Source organism: Phascolarctos cinereus, unplaced genomic scaffold (genome assembly GCF_003287225.1).
Source record: "Phascolarctos cinereus isolate Bilbo 61053 unplaced genomic scaffold, phaCin_HiC Scaffold_726;HRSCAF=1367, whole genome shotgun sequence".
Taxonomy (NCBI): domain Eukaryota; kingdom Metazoa; phylum Chordata; class Mammalia; order Diprotodontia; family Phascolarctidae; genus Phascolarctos; species Phascolarctos cinereus.
In genome coordinates, this window is record NW_027556098.1 from 35,378,249 (window position 1) to 35,399,552 (window position 21,304).

The 21,304-nt window shown below is 37.7% G+C and overlaps 1 protein-coding gene across 4 annotated transcripts in view; it reads right to left on the reverse strand.

Annotated features, from left to right (window-relative positions):
* AFF3 (ALF transcription elongation factor 3) overlaps positions 1 to 21,304 on the reverse strand; it is a 658,750-nt gene that overhangs the window by 221,803 nt on the left and 415,643 nt on the right. For all 4 annotated transcript variants that reach the window (XR_013482795.1, XM_020992852.2, XM_078146379.1 and 1 more), the window contains 3 exons: positions 20,285 to 20,371; positions 9,286 to 9,322; positions 697 to 748 (listed from right to left, as the gene is read on the reverse strand). Coding sequence is in view for 3 of the 4 variants with exons in the window: in XM_020992852.2 (XP_020848511.1) it covers positions 697 to 748; positions 9,286 to 9,322; positions 20,285 to 20,371 (176 nt within the window). In the remaining variant the exon portion in view is untranslated. The remainder of the gene's footprint in view (positions 1 to 696; positions 749 to 9,285; positions 9,323 to 20,284; positions 20,372 to 21,304) is intronic.

Genomic DNA, 21,304 nt, shown 5'->3' on the forward strand with positions numbered 1-21,304 from the left:
TAGAGCCTTTGTAGGATGAGAGAAAAAAAATGAAAAGATGGAATGTGAAACCCAAGTCTTTTACAAGTGGGTCTTTCCCTAGTTTATTTCATGATGGCTTTTATTAACTCAAAAACACCAACAAAATCTTGAGAGATCAGACATAACCTATAATTGGATTTCAAGCAATTCAAAGGTGGGTAAAGTTACACACTGCAGTCTTCTAAAATTACATCACAGATGTGTTTAATATGGTATCTTTTAGTGAATATGACAAACTTGCACAATTGTGAAGACAGTCTTTATGTTACGATCGACTAATTCGAAAGAGTTAATCTTTCAAATGCTTTGTGCAGCCTCCAACACACACACACACACACACACACACACACACACACACACATTCTCTCTCTCACACTCACACACTCTCTCTCTCTCTCTCTGTCACTTCCACACCTCCCCTCCCCCACCTCAAAAATCCCATTATATTTGCATGGTTCAGTAGAGGACCATTCCTCGATCTCAAGACCATTCATGCTAATGATCCTAACGAACTGAATATGCATCTGCACTTTGAAAAACGTTTTAAAGAAGGACATTATCACAAGGGAGAACCACAAGCTTCCTTCTGTTTAAAAAAAAAGTAGTCCCACTATTCTCTCTCACAAAGCAGATTAAAGAACAGTTATCTTGGATTAAAACATGAAATCAACTTACGAAGTATTTGATGTACCATTGTCCGGACTCTTTGGCTCAGCATCACCTTTCTCTTAAGAAAAGAAGCAGGGGAAAAATACAAAGAATACATGAGTATAACAGTCTTCGAGATTTGAGAGAGATAAAACACATTCTCATGCTCCTATTAACAATATTGCAAAATGTGCAGCAGGAGGCTTTTTAAACATCTTTTACAGTCTGAGAGCCGGATTTGCAAAATAATTTCTTCTATGCTATCCAATTGCCCAAGCAAAGATTTATAAGTAGGTACTAAAGTGCTATTTACAAACAACTAGGGGGTCAATGCAGGAGACAGTGCCAAAGTATGCCTATCTTACAGAGAGAATCTTCCACTTCATTTTATTGTAAACCTAAAGAACTAAATTCTATTAATATTCAACCACCAATGCACCTTTTGCTTTGATCCCATTTGGAAGCACAACTTAAACTGGGTCAAGTTGGATCAATACCTACCCCGGAGAAGTGAAGGGAACACTAAGGTCTTGCCACATGTCATACCTCCCCGATGTAGCAATTTCCCATCCAGACCCCTGTCAAAATGTTTTTGGAAGTCCTATGTAAATGGAGAATGAGATGGAAACCAGAAAGCCTTCCTGACCATCTGAGAGGCTCATTAAAGAAACGTTTCTGTGGTCTGTAGTCATTAAAGATTTGGCTTGGTTTGGTTTATGGAAGTAGAGGGTTTTTAACCATGGGGCCTATATCCATTTCACTTTGGATAGTTTAAAGGCAAATTCCTTTTGTGATAGGTATAATGTAATATTTAGCTACTTAACACCAAATGTTTGCAGTATGCCCCTGAAAACTGTTATATGGTTTCTCCCTTAGAGATAGATCACTTGAGAGGTGAGTATTGTGATCATGTACCTCCTCGGCTGTCTGCGAGTCACATTCCTTCAAGGCTGCCAATTGCTTTGAGATATAAGATGAACAATCTTTATATACCCTTTTGTTATAAATGAATAAATTGGGCTTTTGGTTTAGCTATTTCTATATATTTAAGATAAAATAAGAACGCCTAATGTTACAGTTTGAGAAAAGTTTGTTGCACACAACTTAATTCCAAGGAATTAAAAGAACATTTTCAAAGTTCTACCACAATTTGCACCAAACATTTAATGAAGGTTACAAATATATCAAAACCATTATTAACTAGATACCTACCAAGCAGAACAGTCTGTTAAATGGAGATTTTTTTGGGCAGTACTCAACTTTCATAAGAAAAAGGCAAATTAAACAAGTTATTATCAGAATTTAGTAAAACCAAATGAAACCAAAATATTCAACCCAAATTTCAGGTTATGTGCTGAGCTCAGCAGTCATTCAGCTTGATCTCTGTCACTTTCTATGGTTGTATCCATAGAAATGTACAGTGAGAATTGATCTTTATAGTGATGACCAAGAGGCAATAAAAGGAACTAATATAATTAGAAAGGGCTGAAATAAAAAGGGTTTCTGATTAATTGGAGATAAATCAGAATTCTCAATTAAACAGAATGCCTTATATTCCATGAGTATTTTGGTCAGCTTAAAAATTTTTTCTTTTTGCATTATTACCCTCACTTTATGGATGGGAAAACTATGGAACACAGATAACTCTGGTTCATTTTTGCTTAAAGCTTTATAATGAAGTAGCAAAGAAGCTGATTCTGGACCTTCATTCTTCTGATACCAAGTACTTTGTTGTATTCCAAGGGCTAGGAGTTCCCAGTCGTGTGTGTGTGTGTGTGTGTGTGTGTGTGTGTGTGTGTGTGTGTGTGTGTGTGTGTGCATGCGCGCTCGAGGGTACTACTTATTTCCTGAAAGCTTGAGGTTAAATTGTGGGGTACAATGCAGAGAGAGAAGTCGACAGGCAAGAGAAGGTGGGGTGTGGTGGACAAGGGAGGCCATTCCACTAACCACATTTTACTTCTCACTGGCAAGCCTGAAAAATCATAGGGAAAAAGGTGTGGCAGAGAGGGAGTATAATGGTGGCAAATGTCTTGAAAATCCATCCCTTAAGGTTTAAGATTTACTGGTAGGTCTTAATCTATTGTTTGGGGAAGGGGGAGGGAAAAAAGCCCAGTTCTGTACCATTCCAAATATATTGTCATTTACTAGCCTTTATCAGCTCCATTCCAAGAATGGAAGCAACCTCAGGAGGGGACTGATTAGGTAAGCAGTTTCCACTGAATGTGTGTGGTGCTGGCAGTGCCCTAAGCAATGCAGTGATAGAAGCAAAACTATACAAAGGGATCAGAGCCAGATACATAATGCTGGTTTTCCTTCCTAGGAGAAAGGATTCTCAGCAAAGCAAAAAATTTCTGCTATTCCCTTTCCCTGACTGCTGCAGCCATATTGTTTCCTGGACACAGTGATCCCTCTTGTTTTTCTCACTCTTTGTCACTCTTCATTCACAGTGTTATAATGGCCAATTTAAAAATCAACAGTAGGGATGTTAATTGTTTGCCATCACTTAAACATGCTGGTTGTCTACCGTCTTGGCACAGGTGTAAATTCAGTAAATACACATCCTCCCTTTTTAGGTCCTTGATTTAGGTGTTGTCTTCTTCACTGGGCTCACACACACTTACACTATGTCAACATTAGTAGTTGGTGGCCTGAATTCTAAAGCTTAATCTCGATTATAGGATTCAACAACTAAATTATGCGATAAAATACTGTAATACATTTGCCATATTACCTCCCCCCCCACACACAACCTGTTATGAAGTTAAAATCCAGTGATGGAGGGCTAATTTATGAAGCTACCTGGTTAGTTCAAAACTTCGTCCCACAAAACTTTGCCCTTCCCTTTCTTTCTCTGGCAGCAAAAAAAAAAAAAGTTTGTAACAAGCATAATTTCTAAATCTATCTCAGAAATCAGCTTCCTGTAGTTGATCTGTATGTCAACAAAATGCCCCTTCCTCTCCTAATTCTCTACGATTCCCCCCCCCAAAAAAAAAACCCACCAGGAAATTACATCATAGGATTACAGACTTCAGTATCATAGATTTAGGGCTGGCAATTTCCTTAGAGGTCATTGCATCCAACCTTCTTATTTTATACAAAGAGACAGCTGAGGCCCAGAGGGGTTATTGGACTTCTCTAAAGTCACAAAATTAGTAAAAGTAGTGAACTCAGACTTCAGATCCAGTGTATTTTTTTTCAATTAGTTTTTTTTTTTTTACTGTATAATAACCCTGGTAAGGAAAGAGAAAAAAAAATCAGGCAAAGCCAGTTGTTGGAATTTCCCTGGTGACCACATGTGAATAGTCCCAGAGTCTTCACCCAGGCAGGAGCAGTAGCAGCAGTAACAAATTAGTAAATTTGTTTTTGAGCTCACACTTTGATTGGAAGTTTTGTTCCCTGGTTTAGGTTTGTGATGTAGTTATTTAGTTTAGGGAGGACTTGCAGAGGTCCAGTTAATTAACTCCAGGTCAGGAAAAACAAACCAATCCCAGGCACGGTTGTCAGCATCAGCAACCGCAATCCCTGCACATGCTCCTTGTACAGGTAGCTATAATTACTTTAAGTAAAGCATAACTGATTTGAAGTATAATTTTTTCTCAAAGCAGAATCTTCCCCCTCTACCCTTCTCCCTTCAATTTCAGGAAGCTGGTTAATTTCTCTCCCCTCCCCCAACTTTCCCTTTATGGCTTGTCACTAAGTACACCTCACACAGGCAATTAAATGCAACCCACAACAAACAGGCCTGGGAATGCAAGGCAGTATCATACATTTTCAAACACCTTGTGTCAGAAAACAAGAACTCAATAACAAAAGCTAATACAATATTTCTGTTGCTCTAATAAATATATTTTACCTCAAGCAATAAGGCTGCTAAGGAACCCACAGGTGGAGGGATCCCTGATCTGATTACATGTGGGATCTGAGGTCTGAGTGGCTGGCTGGCTTCAGCCAAATCAGGGACAAGCTGCAACTGATTATCAATTCTCTTAGCAGTGCTCACTGTTGTAGCAACAGAGACAACAGAAAAGGCTTTGGCAGAGGGGAGGGATACAACCAAGCCAGACAAGACATTTATGAAAAACTGGAGAGTAAGGGCCTTCAGCAGCTTCAGTATTGAAAATGCACGAACCTTTCTAGGGAAATTAAGTGCAGGATGATGGACAGATATGATGGCTGTTCACATACTTTAAGTGAGCAGAGAATGCAAAATACTCCTGTATCTTAAAAACTATAAATGATGCAATTTTTGGAGTTAATTTCATGTGTTTAAAAATGTGAGTTTTTAAGGATCAAGTCTTCTTTATCAATCTTCAAGTTGGTGGGGTTGGGGGAGTGGGATGGAATGGAGTGGTGGAAAGTAATTGGTGCTGGAGTTTTCTGAGTTGGGAATTTTCAATCCAGTAAATGGACTCTCTCTATCAAAAGCCACCAAACTGGATTGTGTCATAGCAGACCTGGCCATGTGACTGGACACAATATGGTCATAGCATTGACAACAAACACTGTCACTGACTTTATTTCATGGTAACTTGTGTGCCCATCATTAAAAATTCTGAAATTATAGTTTTAAATATTTATATTCCACTACAAGGAGGAATGGTTAAAAACAAATTGGACAGAATTAGGATCGAATGTTTTCCAGATTCATAGCTCCATCTTTGTATTTCCAGTATTGACTTTATCTATGGTAGGTACTCAATAAATATTTGCCACTTTTGATGTCTATGCCTTATTACTATGGAACCCAATGTTATAGGATTATAATGTTGTGGATAGGACAAGCAAAGGAGACTCTCTATTGGAAGTAAAGCAGTTAATTACATGAGATGAAGATAGAAATGGCAGAAATAGAGAATAGCCTAATGGCCAGCCCAGTTGTCTTGACCTCAGTCTTGCCATTGAACTGTGATGACTCTGGAGGAAGGAATGAGGCTGATGACTTTGCACAGCTCTGCCTCATTCAAATCCAATTCACCTGCAAGTCCAGTCATCACCCTTGTGATTTCATTGGATCTCTTTGAGACTGAAGGATGAACAACAACAACAATAATGGCTGATCATTTAATTAACTTGAAGTAGAGTTTTAGTTCTTTCCTGTGTGACCCTGACACACAGTAATATTAATCTAGTTCAAATAGTTTACTAAATTTTACTTTTTTGTCACTGCTATCAGACCCGGCATTCATGATCATTATCAGACATAATACACTGACACTGTCGAAAAGCCTCTAAGACAGGTTTACTGTTTACTGAATTCTGCTCTATTAGTAACAGCATAAGAAACAAAGTTTTAGTATATGAAGATTTATTTATATAGAGGTCCACTAACCATTTTAATATTTAAATTGCTTGATGCTTTACCAAATAACAGGCCAACCTTTTTCTTAAATTTTCACCTTGACTTATTAAATCAAATTTAGTTCTATGTAAATAATTCACCACACTGACACATGTCAATTGTCCTTCCCTAACACCTCTCACATCTATCCCATTCTCTCCGCTTACACAGTTCAGGCCTTCATCATCTCTCAAATGGATTATTGCAATAGCCTCTTACTTAATGACTCTGTTCTCCTTCATCTCCAACCCATCAGCAACACGGCTGCGAAACTGATATTCCCAATGGCCAGGGCTAACCATGTCATTCTCCTGCCCAAGAAGCCTTAGTGGCTCTCAGTTACTTGTAGAATAAGTTTAAACTCCTGTGTTCAGCATTTAAAGCCTTTTCCAGTTTGGTTCCAATGTATTTTTCCAGGCTGATTCCACATTACTCCCCCTCACACATTTTGTTCTTATTAAACTTGCCTATTTGGTGTTTCTCATACACAGCATTATTATCTGTTGCTTCTGCATCTTTGCACAAGCTGTACCCCATGCCTGGACTCATCTCAGCTCTCCTTTCTGCCTCCCAGAAATCTTTAGCTCCCTTAAAGGCTCAGATTAAGGGCTAGTTCCTCTTACAAGAATCCTTTCCTGAGTCCCCAGTTGTCCCCAGTCTACTCAATATAATTTTGTATTTATTTTGTACATCTCTTTTTTGTATTCGTCGGTGAACATGCTGCATTTAAAACCTTTTTGCTTTATTAAAATTGAGAATCCTAAAAATTTCATGTAGGTACCTTGTCATATAGTTTCAATGTGATCAGTGATGTGATCAATGCCATCAATAGAATCAGACTTTTAGAAAATGGTGCAATTAATTTGTTAGAGCTATATGTGTCTATCTAAAAAAATGGTGAGAATAATAATGGACATTGTTTAAGTACTTTGTTTCTTGGATGTGCTTGCTTAGCTTGACTGACATGAATTCTATGAATTTTTAGTCTCTGCTTAAAACGTCATAGAAACATTAGTATCATATGAGGAGTGTAGTCTTCCTTTGCATATCTTACCTTTGTAGCCAAGAGCATTAGTAGCATGAAATGTCACCAGGAAAAAGGTGGCATGCCTGAAGAATCAAGATTTGTAATGCACCATTTCTGGATAATGATTTAATCACATTATAGTATATTTGAGAGGCAGAGTAGAGCACTGGATAGTCAGTCAGGAAGACCTTGGCTGAATTCCTGCCCCTGACACATACTGGCTGTGTGATCCTGGGAAAGTCTTCTAAGTACTCTAGACCCAGTGATAGCAAATTCAAATACAAGCTGCCAGTGATTGGGGAAGGAACCAGATTAAAATGTAATTAGGAAATGTTAGATAATAAATAAAATATATAACATATAAATAAAAATGTAATACAACATAGATAATGTTAATTTGTGGTTTTTGAAGTCAATATTCAAGAAGCAACAGTTAGATGGCTTAGTGGATAGAGTGCTGGGCTTGGAGTCAGGAAGACCTGAGTTCAAATACGGCATGAGAAACTCATTAGCCATGTAATTCTGGGCAAATCATTTAACTTCTGTTTGCCTTAATCCACTGGAGAGGGAAATGGCAAACCACTCCAATATCTCTGCCAAGAAAACCCCCAAAAAGAGGTCATGAAGAGTGGGACATCGCTGAACAACAACAATAAGTCAATATGGAGCCAACAGGAATTCTTTCTATTCTAGTTTGACACCACAGCTCTAATCAATTCTTTTAAGACTGTAGGTTGCTAAGGAACTGCTAACTTGAATTTGTAGAGGGAGGTTTCCTCACCTTCCAGTTCCCTGTACAGTGAAATCACCCTTCCAGTCCCTAACCCATGGTATATTTTTTTTAAATGTCCTCCTTCTTCCTCCCTCTCCTCCTTGACAACTTCAAGATGAAGGCAATTAGAGGTTTTGTGCACTTATTATTCTGATAAATCCCTCTCATAGCATGAAATGTTTAGAATCAAATGGAGGGATACCACTAACAAAACAATAGTAACTCCTTGGTAATTTCCGGTCATTGGCATTCTATGCTTAGCTTTTGTAAGTGTTGAAGGGTCTTATAAAAATAAATGTCTTTCCTTCTAGTTTCCTCTATTCATTACTGAATTTATTATTTTCCCTCAGAATTCTAGTGCTTTGGCCTTTTACTTCTAGCTTTGTACCCTGGCTCACAGTAAATCCCAGCTGATGGCAGGATAATTAAGTGACATTGCTGTATTCATTCTCACAGCATTATCTTCCCATACTGACCTTTCTCTAGCAAAATTCTGCACTGTGCATTAACAGCCTGCAGCATCCTAACACTCTCCCCCTGGATGTCTTCCCCCCACACCCAGTGGGTGAGCACTCAATTTCAAAGCCACATCTTCTGGCTCAGAGTGTTTTTCATCTTCAAACACAGCTTTGTAATTGGCAAGTGGTGCTCTCAGCTGGCTGACTGGTCATGAAACTAACAAAATACAGCCTTTGTTGGTATGCTTTAATGACATGAACTGGGTAGGTCATGCATTTTTAATACACAGGACAACATTAATACCAATCAGGGGTGCCAGGAGAGAGAATTAAAACAGAGCTTCACAGAATGATTCCATCCTTTCTTTGACGACAAAGCCTAAATGTTTTACTAGTCACTAACTGCAGTATGGCTCCTCCTCCACCCAATTGATGTCAGTCTATTTTTGGAAGACTGTATGGTACATGCCCAGCAAGGTGCTGTTTTTCTTTAGAGTAGCCTCTTGGGAGTTTTACAGCAATTTAGCTCGGGGCCCCTTGATTGGCTTTCTTTCCCCACCCACTTTCTTTTAATTTAGGAAACCAATTATTTGCCCTTTAAAATTTGTTGTCTTCCCACATATACTAGGGATCAACTTTAATGAAGCAAGCTGCTCTTTCCAACTTCAGAGAAACAGCATTATGAAAAATAGCACTTGTATACCCTAGCCTTCCTTCCTCTGGACAAAGATAAAAGAGAGTTTCAAGGTCATCCCTAAATCTGATTCTCTACTTGAGCAAAACAACACTGGACACTAAGTTTTGGGTTCAAGAACCAAGGATCAGCAGCCAATATTGTTTAGCCTTGTTCTCTCTTAATTTTGTTTTCTCATCTGTTTTATAGGTTTCTTCTTTGTTGTGTGTATAATCAGGAACTCTCCTATTTCCCAACAGGTCATGTTCCAGCTTCCCCCCATGACTACTGAACCTCCCCATTTCTTCCACTTCCCCCAATTCATCTGTAATGAAAGACTGTCCTTACTTGGATTGTTGTGTCCAGTGGATACATGCTGAGAGTCCTAAAATGACAAAAAAAGGGAAAAATTAATTTGTTGTAAAAAGCAAACTCAGTCTGAACAAGAGATATATGGTGTATCATTGAGAAGCTAATCATTTACTGCAAACTACTACAGTAAAGTTTTATATGAAAGTGCCTAGTATGCAGGTGCTCTAGAAAAACATTTTGGACCACTTCTTTCTACTATCGATGGTCACTTTCTCCCTTCCAACTTCCTTAACTTGCACCTTGCCTTCCTTCAGAATGCAGACAAATGGTTCATGATATCATAGAGAGGGAGCCAGAAGGGACCTCAGAGGACATCTTGTCTAACTCCCTGATTTTATAGTCAAGGGAACAAAGAATCCTGAGGTGGGATTTTAACCTATGTCTTTTAACTCCAGAGACAGTGCACCATACTGCCTCCACCTCATTTTTGAAGGTGAGGCAGGAAGGCTACCAATTCTGGTGCCTTTGTGTTTGAGACAGTGAATATCCTCTTCTATAAGATTTCTGATACATAGAAAAGAAATCTGCTTTTCCCTCATATCTAGAGACTGAATTTGCATTAAAAGTAAATTATACTGCTGATCTTGTTTGACTTGAGAATTCCCTTCCCTCCTGCTCATGAAGATGTACACTTAATCTAACACATCAGGGAAAATGAGAATAGGAATAAGTAATGACAGGTATGAAAAAGACACTGAAAACAGAACCAGCATTAAAAATATGGTAGATTCACTATTTTAGACTGGTTTTATAGAACAGGATTAATATCCACTTTACAGGCTGTGTTATTGGAAATTTTTACTACCCTTACTCTAGATTAGGGGGATGAGATTTGACTTATATTAGGTCCAAATAAGTAGGGGAGATGGGACCAAAATCTACATAAATTGACATTTTAAGAGTCTATGATACCAGAAGATGGAAAATTAGATTGCTTTATTTTACAACCAGTACAGTATGACATACCTGGATGTTTAATAAACAAATACTATATGTAATGATGGGTGATGAGGTAGTATGGTGTAGTGGAAAGAGCACTGTTTTTGAGTCAAAGAATCTAGACTCAAAGCTTAGTTCCACTTCTTACTACAGATGTGACCTTGGGCCAGTCATTTCACATTACACTGAGCCTTAGTTTCTTCCCCTACAAAATGAGGGAGTAGAACTGGATGGTTAAGGTGCCTTTCAGCTCTAAATCCTATGATACTAGGATAATTGTGTCCATTAGTTAAAGAGAAACCACAGACTCTATCATGATCCTGAAACTAAATGCTAACTAATACTAACTTTATAAGGCAGAACACAAAAATAAAAAGACCCCCCACCCCCACCCCAATGAAATGTTGCAATAGAAAACTGTGAGAAACAAGGAACACATTTCTAACAAAGAAATGTTCACAAGTAGATTATTCAGAAATAAGTGTCCCAAGAGGATTAGTTTTCTTCTTTTGCATCCTAAATAATTCAGAGCTTTTGTATCTGAATATGAGCTTTTTTCAGCTTTTGAATATGAAAAACAGATTTGATGTTATTTATGTGAAAAATGATTATTATGAGGTGATAACTGCATACTAAACAGCAAAAACTTTACATGTATAAAACAACAAATTTCCATCAAAATGTCTGTGAAATGAGGGAACATTGTCAATTACTCAACAAGGATTTGTAAAGCACCAATTATGTTCTAAGTACTATGCTAAGTGTTCAGGGTACCAAGCCAAACATCTCCCTTCCCCAAATCTCTGCTCTCAAGGAGCTTCCATTCTGTTATCACTTTTATTTCACATGAGGAGAAAATGGAAGCAAAGAATGGTTAGGTAAATTGTAGCCAAAATCACTCAGGAAGTTTGAGGAAATAGAGATGAGAATTGAACCAAGAATCCTTGGCCAACATTCACTATTCCATAGTACTGAATTGCATTTTTACCTGGTGCATAATTTGCAGTATAGATTGAAAATCACAGTATTCCTCCTACTTCAGAAAAGATTTGAGGCTCAGGATAGCTCACATAAGGACAAAACAGAATATAGGTAGTTCACAGGAGGAGAGGAGTACAGAATCTCAGACATCAGAGTTGAGGGGATAAAAAATGGATTGCATGTTTGGTACTAATTTTAATGACAACTAAGACAAAAAAGTAGCTAGGTTAGATTACCTACACGTAATTTTCTGACAATGCAAAATATACAAATTTGTCTGAGGAGATATATTTTTTCCCTGGTCCCTGGATACTATGGATGCTAGATTTAAAGAATCATAGTTTTGATTCAAGCTATAGCAATCATATGGACTGTCTAAAAGGACAGAAGGCATAACATTAAATCTTTTATTTTTCCTTTTTGAAAGCTTTTTGTGAGAGATTGAGTTAATGTGGCCAAGGTTCTTTGCTTTCTGCTGGTTTGTTATATTTGTTTTAATATTTTTACCATATTTTTAGTTACACTCAGTAACACTGTTATGAAATATCCACCAGGAAAATAATTTTATATGGGGAAGAAATATAGAGAACAAGAGGAAGAGAAAATATAAATTCAATCACATTTTAAAAGGCTTCACAAGGGCATTCCCTTTGTGCTGAACTTCACTGTCATAACTCAATCATTCAATGTATTAAAAAGAACTTTGCATATTGCAGCAGGTATTGTGTTAGGCACTAGAAATACAATAACAATAATGCCATTACCTTCTGCCCAAGTCGTACTCCAACAACTTACTCCAATATGGAGATGATCTTGGGTTATTGAAGACTATAATAACTTGGGCAGAACTTATCAAAGACTCTGAGTATGGATCTGATGACAGATTCTCTTTGTTATTCAAAGACCAATCATCAGAATTCTAGCTACTAGGTGATTTTTTTTTAACCATAAAATTTCCATAATTGTGAAAGGCTTGTAATTTGCATCATTGGAGGGAGTACACAGGATGATAATGTTTATATTACTGATTATAGTTATGATGATAATAACTATCATTTATAATAGCACTTTGAGATTTACAAAATGACTTTACATATATATGTATTTTACATACACACTTATTTGTGTCTAATGGTAGCCATATATCTGGGGGGGAAGGAAGAAAAAAGGGGGAAAAAGACATTTACATGATAACTGTATTCTGTATTTAAAAGAATAGCAAGTTGTACATGATAGATTTGCAGTTTCATGTACAAACATCTTTTTTTCTTTTAAATTTTACTATGTTATGGAAATGTTTATTTTATTTCATAAATTAAAAATAAAATAAACAAAAGGTTTTTTTTTTAAAAAAGGTTTGCAAAATGCTTTACATACAGTATCTCCTATGAAGAAACCATGGACCATAGGACCACAGATCTAGAGCTTAAAAGGAACATCAGCTAGTCTAATCACTTCATTTTACAGATGAGGAAACTGAGGTTAAAAGGTTAAACGGGAAGGACTTTAAATGACTTACCTGAAGTCCCAAGCAGTTAATATGAGAGGTCAGTGCTCTTTCCACTGTACCCTTCTGAGCTAAATACTGATAGAGTTTTGAGAGTAAAAAGACTTGTGGGCTCCAAATTATTCAGCATGAATAAGTGGATGACTTGCAGAAAAAAAACAACATTCTAGGTAGACACCAAGACAATATGTTATAGGGCAGAATTTTAAAGAGTCTCTAAGTCTACCTAATGAGCACTTCACTTATCCAGACAGACCATACAGAAGGGCTCCTAAGCCTGGGTCAATATAGTCTGGCCTGTATGGCAGGTCCTTTCCTAGGATCTCTGTTCACCAATGGGTCAACAACTAAGAGTATTCCAATGATGGCTTCTGTGGGTTTACCTGTTTTTAGATATAAAGTTATCCATAAAAGATACTCCTGGGACAGTCAGATTATATAATTTGGTGTTGTTCTGATCAATAATGATATGTGAACAGTTTGTAACTTGCTTTTTTATGTTTGCCAGATCACTATTACATTGATACTGGGACAGAATACCAACAGTATGAGAAATTAACATTTCTTTCTTATATTTAATAACTAATTATTGAATCAAGACCAAGGTTTTTTCACTTTTCTACTCCCTCATTCAGAAATCAACTAGTATGAAAGATTTACCCAGGATAAGATCTTAACAGATAGTAAAAGAAATTCTAAGTTTCGGTTAATGGGTATATTGCTGCTCCCTATGTTTGCTCAGACAGGTCTGGGGAAGTGTTGATCCTCTCTTTTGTGTTAACAAGTAATATGGAAATTGATGTCTCTATTGAACAAGATTTGGGTGATCTAAGTGTACCCTAAGAGGCTCATTTTAATGAGCCCACCTCCCACTGTGTTAACCAATCAGAGTTGATTGGCACCCCTCAGGAGCACCTTCTCGTTGAAGGACATATACACTGTGAGGCCACAGCCATGAAGAGACTTTGGTCTAAAAGAGACAGCCAAATGACCATCTTTTTATTAATAACATAGTTTGGATTTATAAAGATCATCATCACTTATGGTTACAAAGAAGCTGATCTACAACCTGCAATTTATTCTTTTACTTATTCAACCCCAGAGGTCCAATCACCTGTTTGAAGTGCTCCTCCTCCCCATGTTCTAAAACTGATGATCGATGGCATATAAAACAGGAGGTATCGCTCATGCCAAATCTGTCATGCTTTTGACCAGGGCTTACAGATACTGGTCAAGACCCAGAAAAAACAACACTTCTAGAAAAACTCTGAGAACTTATAGCAAAAACTAGTTTCTAGAGCTACATGTCACTGATGGAGGGCCATAGGCATAGAGGTTGAGTGGACTACTAAAGGCAGAGAATTTTTGTCGTTGTTTCATTGGATTTCTTTTTCTCTTATAAACTTGCCTTCTTTGGAATCATTTGATGCCTGTTCACTCATCCTTTGTGTTTATACTGGTTTACTTATATGGAAAAAGCTGGCTCCCTCCGGACTCTGCAGTAAGGGAAGGTATCCTACACAGTCCTTCAGACTCAGGTAATGATCATTATAGGAGGAAAAGAAAATCACCTGGTATTCATACTCACACACACACAACACACACACACACACACACACACACACACACACACACACACACCTTCCAATTTTTTAGCAACTAAAAATAAATTGAATTGATTTTTAGCAAAGTCAATTAAAATGTTCACTCTCAGGTAATGCCATGGCAAATAGGGTTTTAGGTCAAATACTTATTTTTTTTTTTGAAGCATGTTAGACACCCTAAATAGCGTGTTTTAATAATAAGCTCTCCAACCTTGAAGCCCTTTCTTTTCCAAGTGCTCTCTTTCATTCTCTCTAATGCAGAAAGAGAAAGAAAGGCAACAGGACTTTCATTTCAGTAGTGATGCTTGAATTCCTCTGTGTAATGCTTTTTAAAAAATCAATTGGCAAAAATAATTTCAGACCGGGTGTGATTCCACCAGACTTGGACCTTGTTGCTCTTCGAGAAATATTGTGAAAATATGCTTGTGAAAATGACATTAGGTTTGGACACTGGTTTTCTGAGAAGAGAAATGAGTTCTATAATTTGAGTTCTTTATTTGCATTTCAAAACTTAGGAGGCTGCTACAGAAATGAAGGAAAAAAGGAAAAAAAGAAAAGAACATTCTCTCCTCTCATGGTTTGAACACCTGATAATGGCAGCCCATTCAAAAATGTCCTATCTTTTCTTTACCAAATCCAATTACTTTTGAGGTCTGAAGAATGAGGCAGAAAAGTCTGTCGGTGTCCTTCCAATGAATTTGAGAATCCAAATTAGCCCCACAGGGAACAGAAAATCAAAGTTCAGTAGCCACTGTCTGTACCGTATATTATGTCCCTCAACACATAGACATAATGGGGAAGTACTTGGAACTACTTACCTGACGTATTTAGTAGCACCTGGCATGCAGAAAATGCACCATTAAATTGACTTTCCTTGAGACTTCAAACAACCCCCTTAATCTTAATGTACGTTTTATTTCATTGTTTATCTGCCTATGTGCACACGATGCCCCTCTAATTTCTTCACTGATTCCAGCTCCCATATAGTACAATAGTGATAGCCTTTGAAACTTTAATGGCCTAATTAATAAATTGCAAGTCTCAAGCTGTCAGGATACTAATTAGTTGAAATACAGGTTAAAAGAAGTGCATTATGTGTGAAAATTAATGATGGTCATACTCTATTTGTAAGGGATGAATTAGCAGCACATTCTACAAACTCCTTGGAAGGGAGGAGCCTTAGAGAAAATGTGAAGCGTTACTACACTTTGATAAAAAACACATTTAGTTTTCTCTACGAGCAAAAGGAGAGAGAGGCAGGGAGAAACAACACCACTGAAATCCCCTCAGCAGTCTGGAAGATGCCTCATTGAAATCTGATTTCCTCATTTAAAATGAAAGCTCTCTCATTCTACACCACTTCTACGTGCAGGAATTTTGTACTAGTGGGACACCAGATAGAGAGACAGAGCACGTTGAAAAGCTAAGTAATGAGGCAGGAGTTTGGGGGACACTACTAGATGCTTTCTGTCACTATCTCTGCCTTCACTCTTATCTCACATGATGAGGTTGCCCTTTCCCTTGCCAAGGCAAACTCTGCTAAATACACAAGTGATCCCACTCTACTGTCTCTTCTCCAGCAGATTCCCCTATCATTTCTATTCCCTCACTCATCTTCAATCTCTTCTTGTCTACTGGCTGTTTTCTTACTGCACACAAACATGTCTTCCCACTCCAAACAGCTTCAGTTGCTCTGTCCATCCTCACTATCTCTCCTTCCTTTTGTGACTAAATACCTTGAGAAGACTCTTTACAGTAGGTGCCTCCACTTCCTTTTCTTTTGCTCTCTTCTTAACTCTTTAGTCGGGCTTCCAACTTCATCTTTCAATAGAAACTGCTCTCTCCAAAGTTACTAGGGCTCTCTTAATGGCCAAATTTAACGACCTTTTCTCAACACTCATCCTTCTTGACCCCTCTTTAGTTTTTGATACTGTTGATCACTCTTTTCTTCTTGATAATCTCTTTCATCTAGGTTTTCATTGTACTCTTGGGGCCACATTCTTTCTTCCTGGTTCTCCTCCAACCTATCTGAATTCCTGTTCTCAATCTCCTTTGTTCTTCATCTGTGTCTCTAAAATGTTCCATGGGGCTCTGTCCTAGGACCCTTTCTCTTCTCCCTCTATTTCACTTAGTGATCTCAAATCAGCTCCCATGGATTCAATCATCTACCTCTATGCTGAAAATTGTCAAATTTACTTATTCAGCTCTAAACTCTCTACAGACTTCCATTCTCACATCTCAAATTGCCTATTGGCCATCTTTAAGTGGATGATGTTCTACAGACATCTTAAACTCAATATGTCTCAAATTGAACTTATTATATTTCCCCTCAAAAATTCCTTCCTTCCAAATTTCCCTATTATTGTTGAGGGCAACACTAATCTCCCAGTCACCAAGACCCACAACCTAGTTGTCATTCTTTACTCTTCACTCTTCACTCTCTCTCACCCACCATCCGTTACCACGTCCTGCCTATTTACCTTTGTAACATCTCTCATATACATCCCCTTCTCTCCTCTGATACTGCAACCAATCTAGTTCAGGCTCTCATTATCTCACACCTTCAGCTCATTCTCCATTTGGCTTGTTTCTACATAGCTTTTTGCATGTTATCTTCCCATTAGACTGTGAACTTCTTTGAGGGCAGGGATGGTATTTTACCTTTTTTCTGTATCCTCAGTACTTAGTACAGTGCCTGGCACATAGCAGGTACTTAATAAATGTTTAGTGATTGACAGACAACAGGTGATGCCCTTCACATGTCGCAGTTTCAGCCTGGTACTTAATCATATCCACTTAATGTTTCTTGAGACCTAAATGAGATTTTTAAAAATCTTATGTCATAAAAACAACTTATTACACCAATAAGTGGATGTTCCTGCTTTTGTCCCTAACACAGCTGCCTCTCATTCCAGAGGCTGTGCAAGGTGAACTGGAGTTTTCTCATAGGGGGCTGGGGTTAATTTCACAGAGCCCAACTTTAAAAGCTCACAGGGAATCTCAGTTCACTGAACGTGATATATTTTGGAAATCTCTTAACAACCTCGCATCTTTCCTTCTATCTGATTATTTCCAGTCTTGCTGACCCTTGCTTTGGTCTCAGATTGCTCTTCCTATCCCAGTTCTGGTACCTCACTGCTATGCTTCCATTGGCCAGTGAAGGGTGACATCCCTCACTCTGTCTGTCTGTCTGTCTATCTATCTATCTACCTACCTACCTTTTAACTATTGTTCTTTATTGATTCTGTTTTGATATTTTTGCTATGGCCCTGGGCCCATGTTATCTGGTCCTGAAAGACCTCAGCCTATACTACAAGAAGACTCCCAGTTCTTCCCATGCCTTAGGGTCCCCTACTTGAAAAGGTCAAACAGGCCAGTGGGTTTTGATTTGTCTTTTGGTATGAGATAGCTTCAGAACTTCAGGCCTTGCATGAGACAGGGACAGCAGCTGGATGGCTCAATGTATAGAGTATTGGACTTGGATTCAGGAACACCTGAGTTCACAGCCTGCTTCAGACTTATACTAGCTGTGTAACCCTGGCCAAGTTAACCTCAGTTTCCTTACCTGTATAACAGGAATAATGCATCTAATTCTCAGGATCATTGATTAGGGTTAAAGATCAAATGAGATAACACAAGTAAAATGCTTTGCAAAGTCCAAAATGCTACAGAAATGCTAACCACTATTATTATATTGCCTAGGCAGTGATATGGTGGCATCAGAAAAGTTCACTATATAGCATGTGTGTGTGTGTATAAGGTTGCTGCTAGCCAGCTAGCCCCAGTCCTAGATATCATCCTATAACACTCTCTTTTGCCCTCCCACAACCATTAAGCTCATTTCCTACACCAATCCCGGCTCCTTAAGAGTTCAGTAATAGGAATATTCACCCCAATTCACTATACTCTCTAGGAATTGCTCTGTTCACTGGACGCTTTGTCCATCTGCCAACATTCCAGCCAATTCCTTGGAGAGCAGGGGTGAAAGGCCAAGGTAGGAAGACAGTTTTACATCCTCTGAGTGAATACCAATCAATCAATTGAACTTAAAAAAAAACCTCATTAAGAAAGAGTAGTGTCAACAATACAGTTGAATCAAATGTTTTATTGGTACAATTCAATTAAGATTCAAACTGCATGATCCATTTTATTTGGCTCTGAAAGCTCCATTTGCTATAATATGGACATAGCCAGATCTACTGTATATAGTGGTATTATTATAACAATAATAAAGTACCTTTTTATCTTTAAATTTTCTGGGTTATATTAGGTTTTGACAACTGATTAGAATACCTGTGTTAATGGTTATAATAATGAGAAATAATCATATAAAATATATATAAAAATTACTCATGGTTCTGATTCTTTCATGAAAAACTTTAAAATTAATTTTGTGGACTTTTTTCTGCAGCTTTCCTTCAATAAAATACAAATCTTTTTGAAAGCCACAAAAATATCCTCTCTCTGTCTCTCTCTGTCTCAGATAGGGATTAAGTGACTTGCTCAGGCTCACACGGTTAGTGTCTAAGGCTGGATTTGAACTCAGGTCATCCTGACTCCGGGCTCTGCACTCAATCCACTGGGGCCACCTAGCTACCCCTCTCAGAGGGGAAGCTAGAGGGGATGGTGGAAACCCAATGAAACAGATTTCTTCTTTCTTGAGCAGAAATGAAATAACTAAACAAAAGCCCTTATTAAAGTCTTAAATCAGACTTAGAGCATAAAAAAGTCTGAAAAAGTCAAGCAAAATGTTAAAAGCAACAAAAAAATTAATTCTGTACATATCTTTTTATGATATTCCAAAGAAGGAGCTGGCTTTGGGATCAAAAAGACCAGATTTCAAGTCTTGACTCTACCTTGACTAGTTGTGGCCAAGTCACTTAACTTCTCAGGACCCTTGGGCAAATCTTTAAAACTATAGATGACAAATAACTGATGTGTATTGGTCAGGAAGCGCTCTCTCTCTCTCTCTCTCTCTCTCTCTTCTCTCTCTCTCTCTCTCTATCTCTCTCTGTCTCTCTCTCTCTCTCTCTGTCTCTCTCTCTCTGTCTCTCTCTCTGTCTCTCTCTCTCTCTCTCTCTCTCTCTCTCTCTCTCTCTCTCTCTCTCTCTCTGCCTCTCTCCCCCACACACACACATGGCTAATATATATCAGAAAAGAGAACATGAAACCAACTTTTCCTAACTTCAACACTGGTCACCTATCTACTGTACAACACCGTCTTTTTCAATTACGTGTGTGGATGTATATACACAAACACAACACATATACAAAAATGAAAACCCTAAAATTAGTGCAAAGTTCATGCAGAAAATAGAAACAAAGAAATCAGAAAATAAAAGCGTGTTAAAATTTTCCTACGAATGTGACTTTGAAAGCAATATTCATATAAACATATGGCAGGCAGCTGGTGGTACAGTAAATAGAGAATTGGGACTGGAATAAGGAAGACTCAAGTTCAAACGTGGCCTCACATACTGACTAAGCATGTGACCCTGGGCAAGTGAGTTAAAACTCTCTCAGCCTCAGTTTCCTCATCTGTAAGACGGGGATAATAACAAGCCCCTACCTCACAGGGTTGTTGTGGGGATCAAATAAGATAATAATTGTAAAGTACTTTGCAAACTTTAAAGCACTATAGAAAAACTAGCTATTATTAGCCATTATTTGAGATTAGTAATTAGTAATTATTTGAATAACTATTAATTATGCTGTTAGATTTGCTAACAATAATAGTACTCATAATATTTTGCACCAGTACCAGCAAATTTCACATAATAAATAAGGCTTCAAGTTTTACAGTTTTGGTGTGGATAAATGTATGCCTGTGATATTATTTAAGAATAGATACTACTACCTATATAGAAATAGCAAAGATTAGAGCATAAAAATATAGCACTCAGTGATATATTGCATATGACTTCTGAATTATGTAAAGTCTCACCTTATTTGGAAATGAAAACTTGCTTGGTTCTAATTTACCAGGTGTGTGAATAGCAGAAAGAGGTGGAGGCCAAGAATGGGTCATCTCCTGAGAAGGTAAAACAAAGCACAATATTGTGACATGGGAAATATTTAACAGTCGACTTATAAAAGACTTATATAAACAGTTTTCATGTTGACCTGGGGAAAAAAAAGGATGTTACATTTCCTTTGCTTCCTTTCAAAAACAGAGTAACCTTACAAATCTCTTTTCTGTCATTATCAATCCCTTGAATTTCCTAATCCACCTATGTGCTCCATTTCTCTAATAAAACAATGACAATATCCAAGCTCAGACTAAAGCACATGCATGAAGGACACTCTTATCTTTATTAGAACAGAAATCCTTTCTCAGTCTCACCTGAATTGAGCCTATGGGAGAAGAAAGAATATGGTAGGGCAAGTTTTATGGACTGCAATAGTTCTGTAAGACTACATTCCAATAATGCATACATGTTATGTCAAAGAATGTAAGAGACAGTTTTACTTGATTTAATTAGTTTTGTTTTGTAAATATGTTGGAGTGATAGAGGAGATGTTTGGTTTTATGATAAGATGCTCACATTAAGCCTCTCAGTTTATCAATATAAATACTGTATGTAGAAAGGCAAGACAATTGCACTTGTGAGATTACAAGGAGGCTGAAGATAATTTCATTTTTTGTGTCATAGTACCAGAGTTTTAGTACAACTCCCAATAATTTAGAATATACTTCTGGCTTAGCATAAGCTAGAGAGTTTACCACTGAGATTGTGAATCCTACTTTGTGTCTTTCATTTCCAGATCTGAACACACACAAAAGCAACAGCTGATCCCTTTTAAGGTAGAGACATCCTCTTTATTTAGCCAAAGAGATGTCCTTACCTCCCTGCTTGGGGGAGACGAGAAGTGTGCTTACAATTCAACAGTTTTATTAAGCATATGCTTTCTGCAAGGCAGTATGCTAGCTGACACAAAGATGGAAGATAAACATTTTACCCTC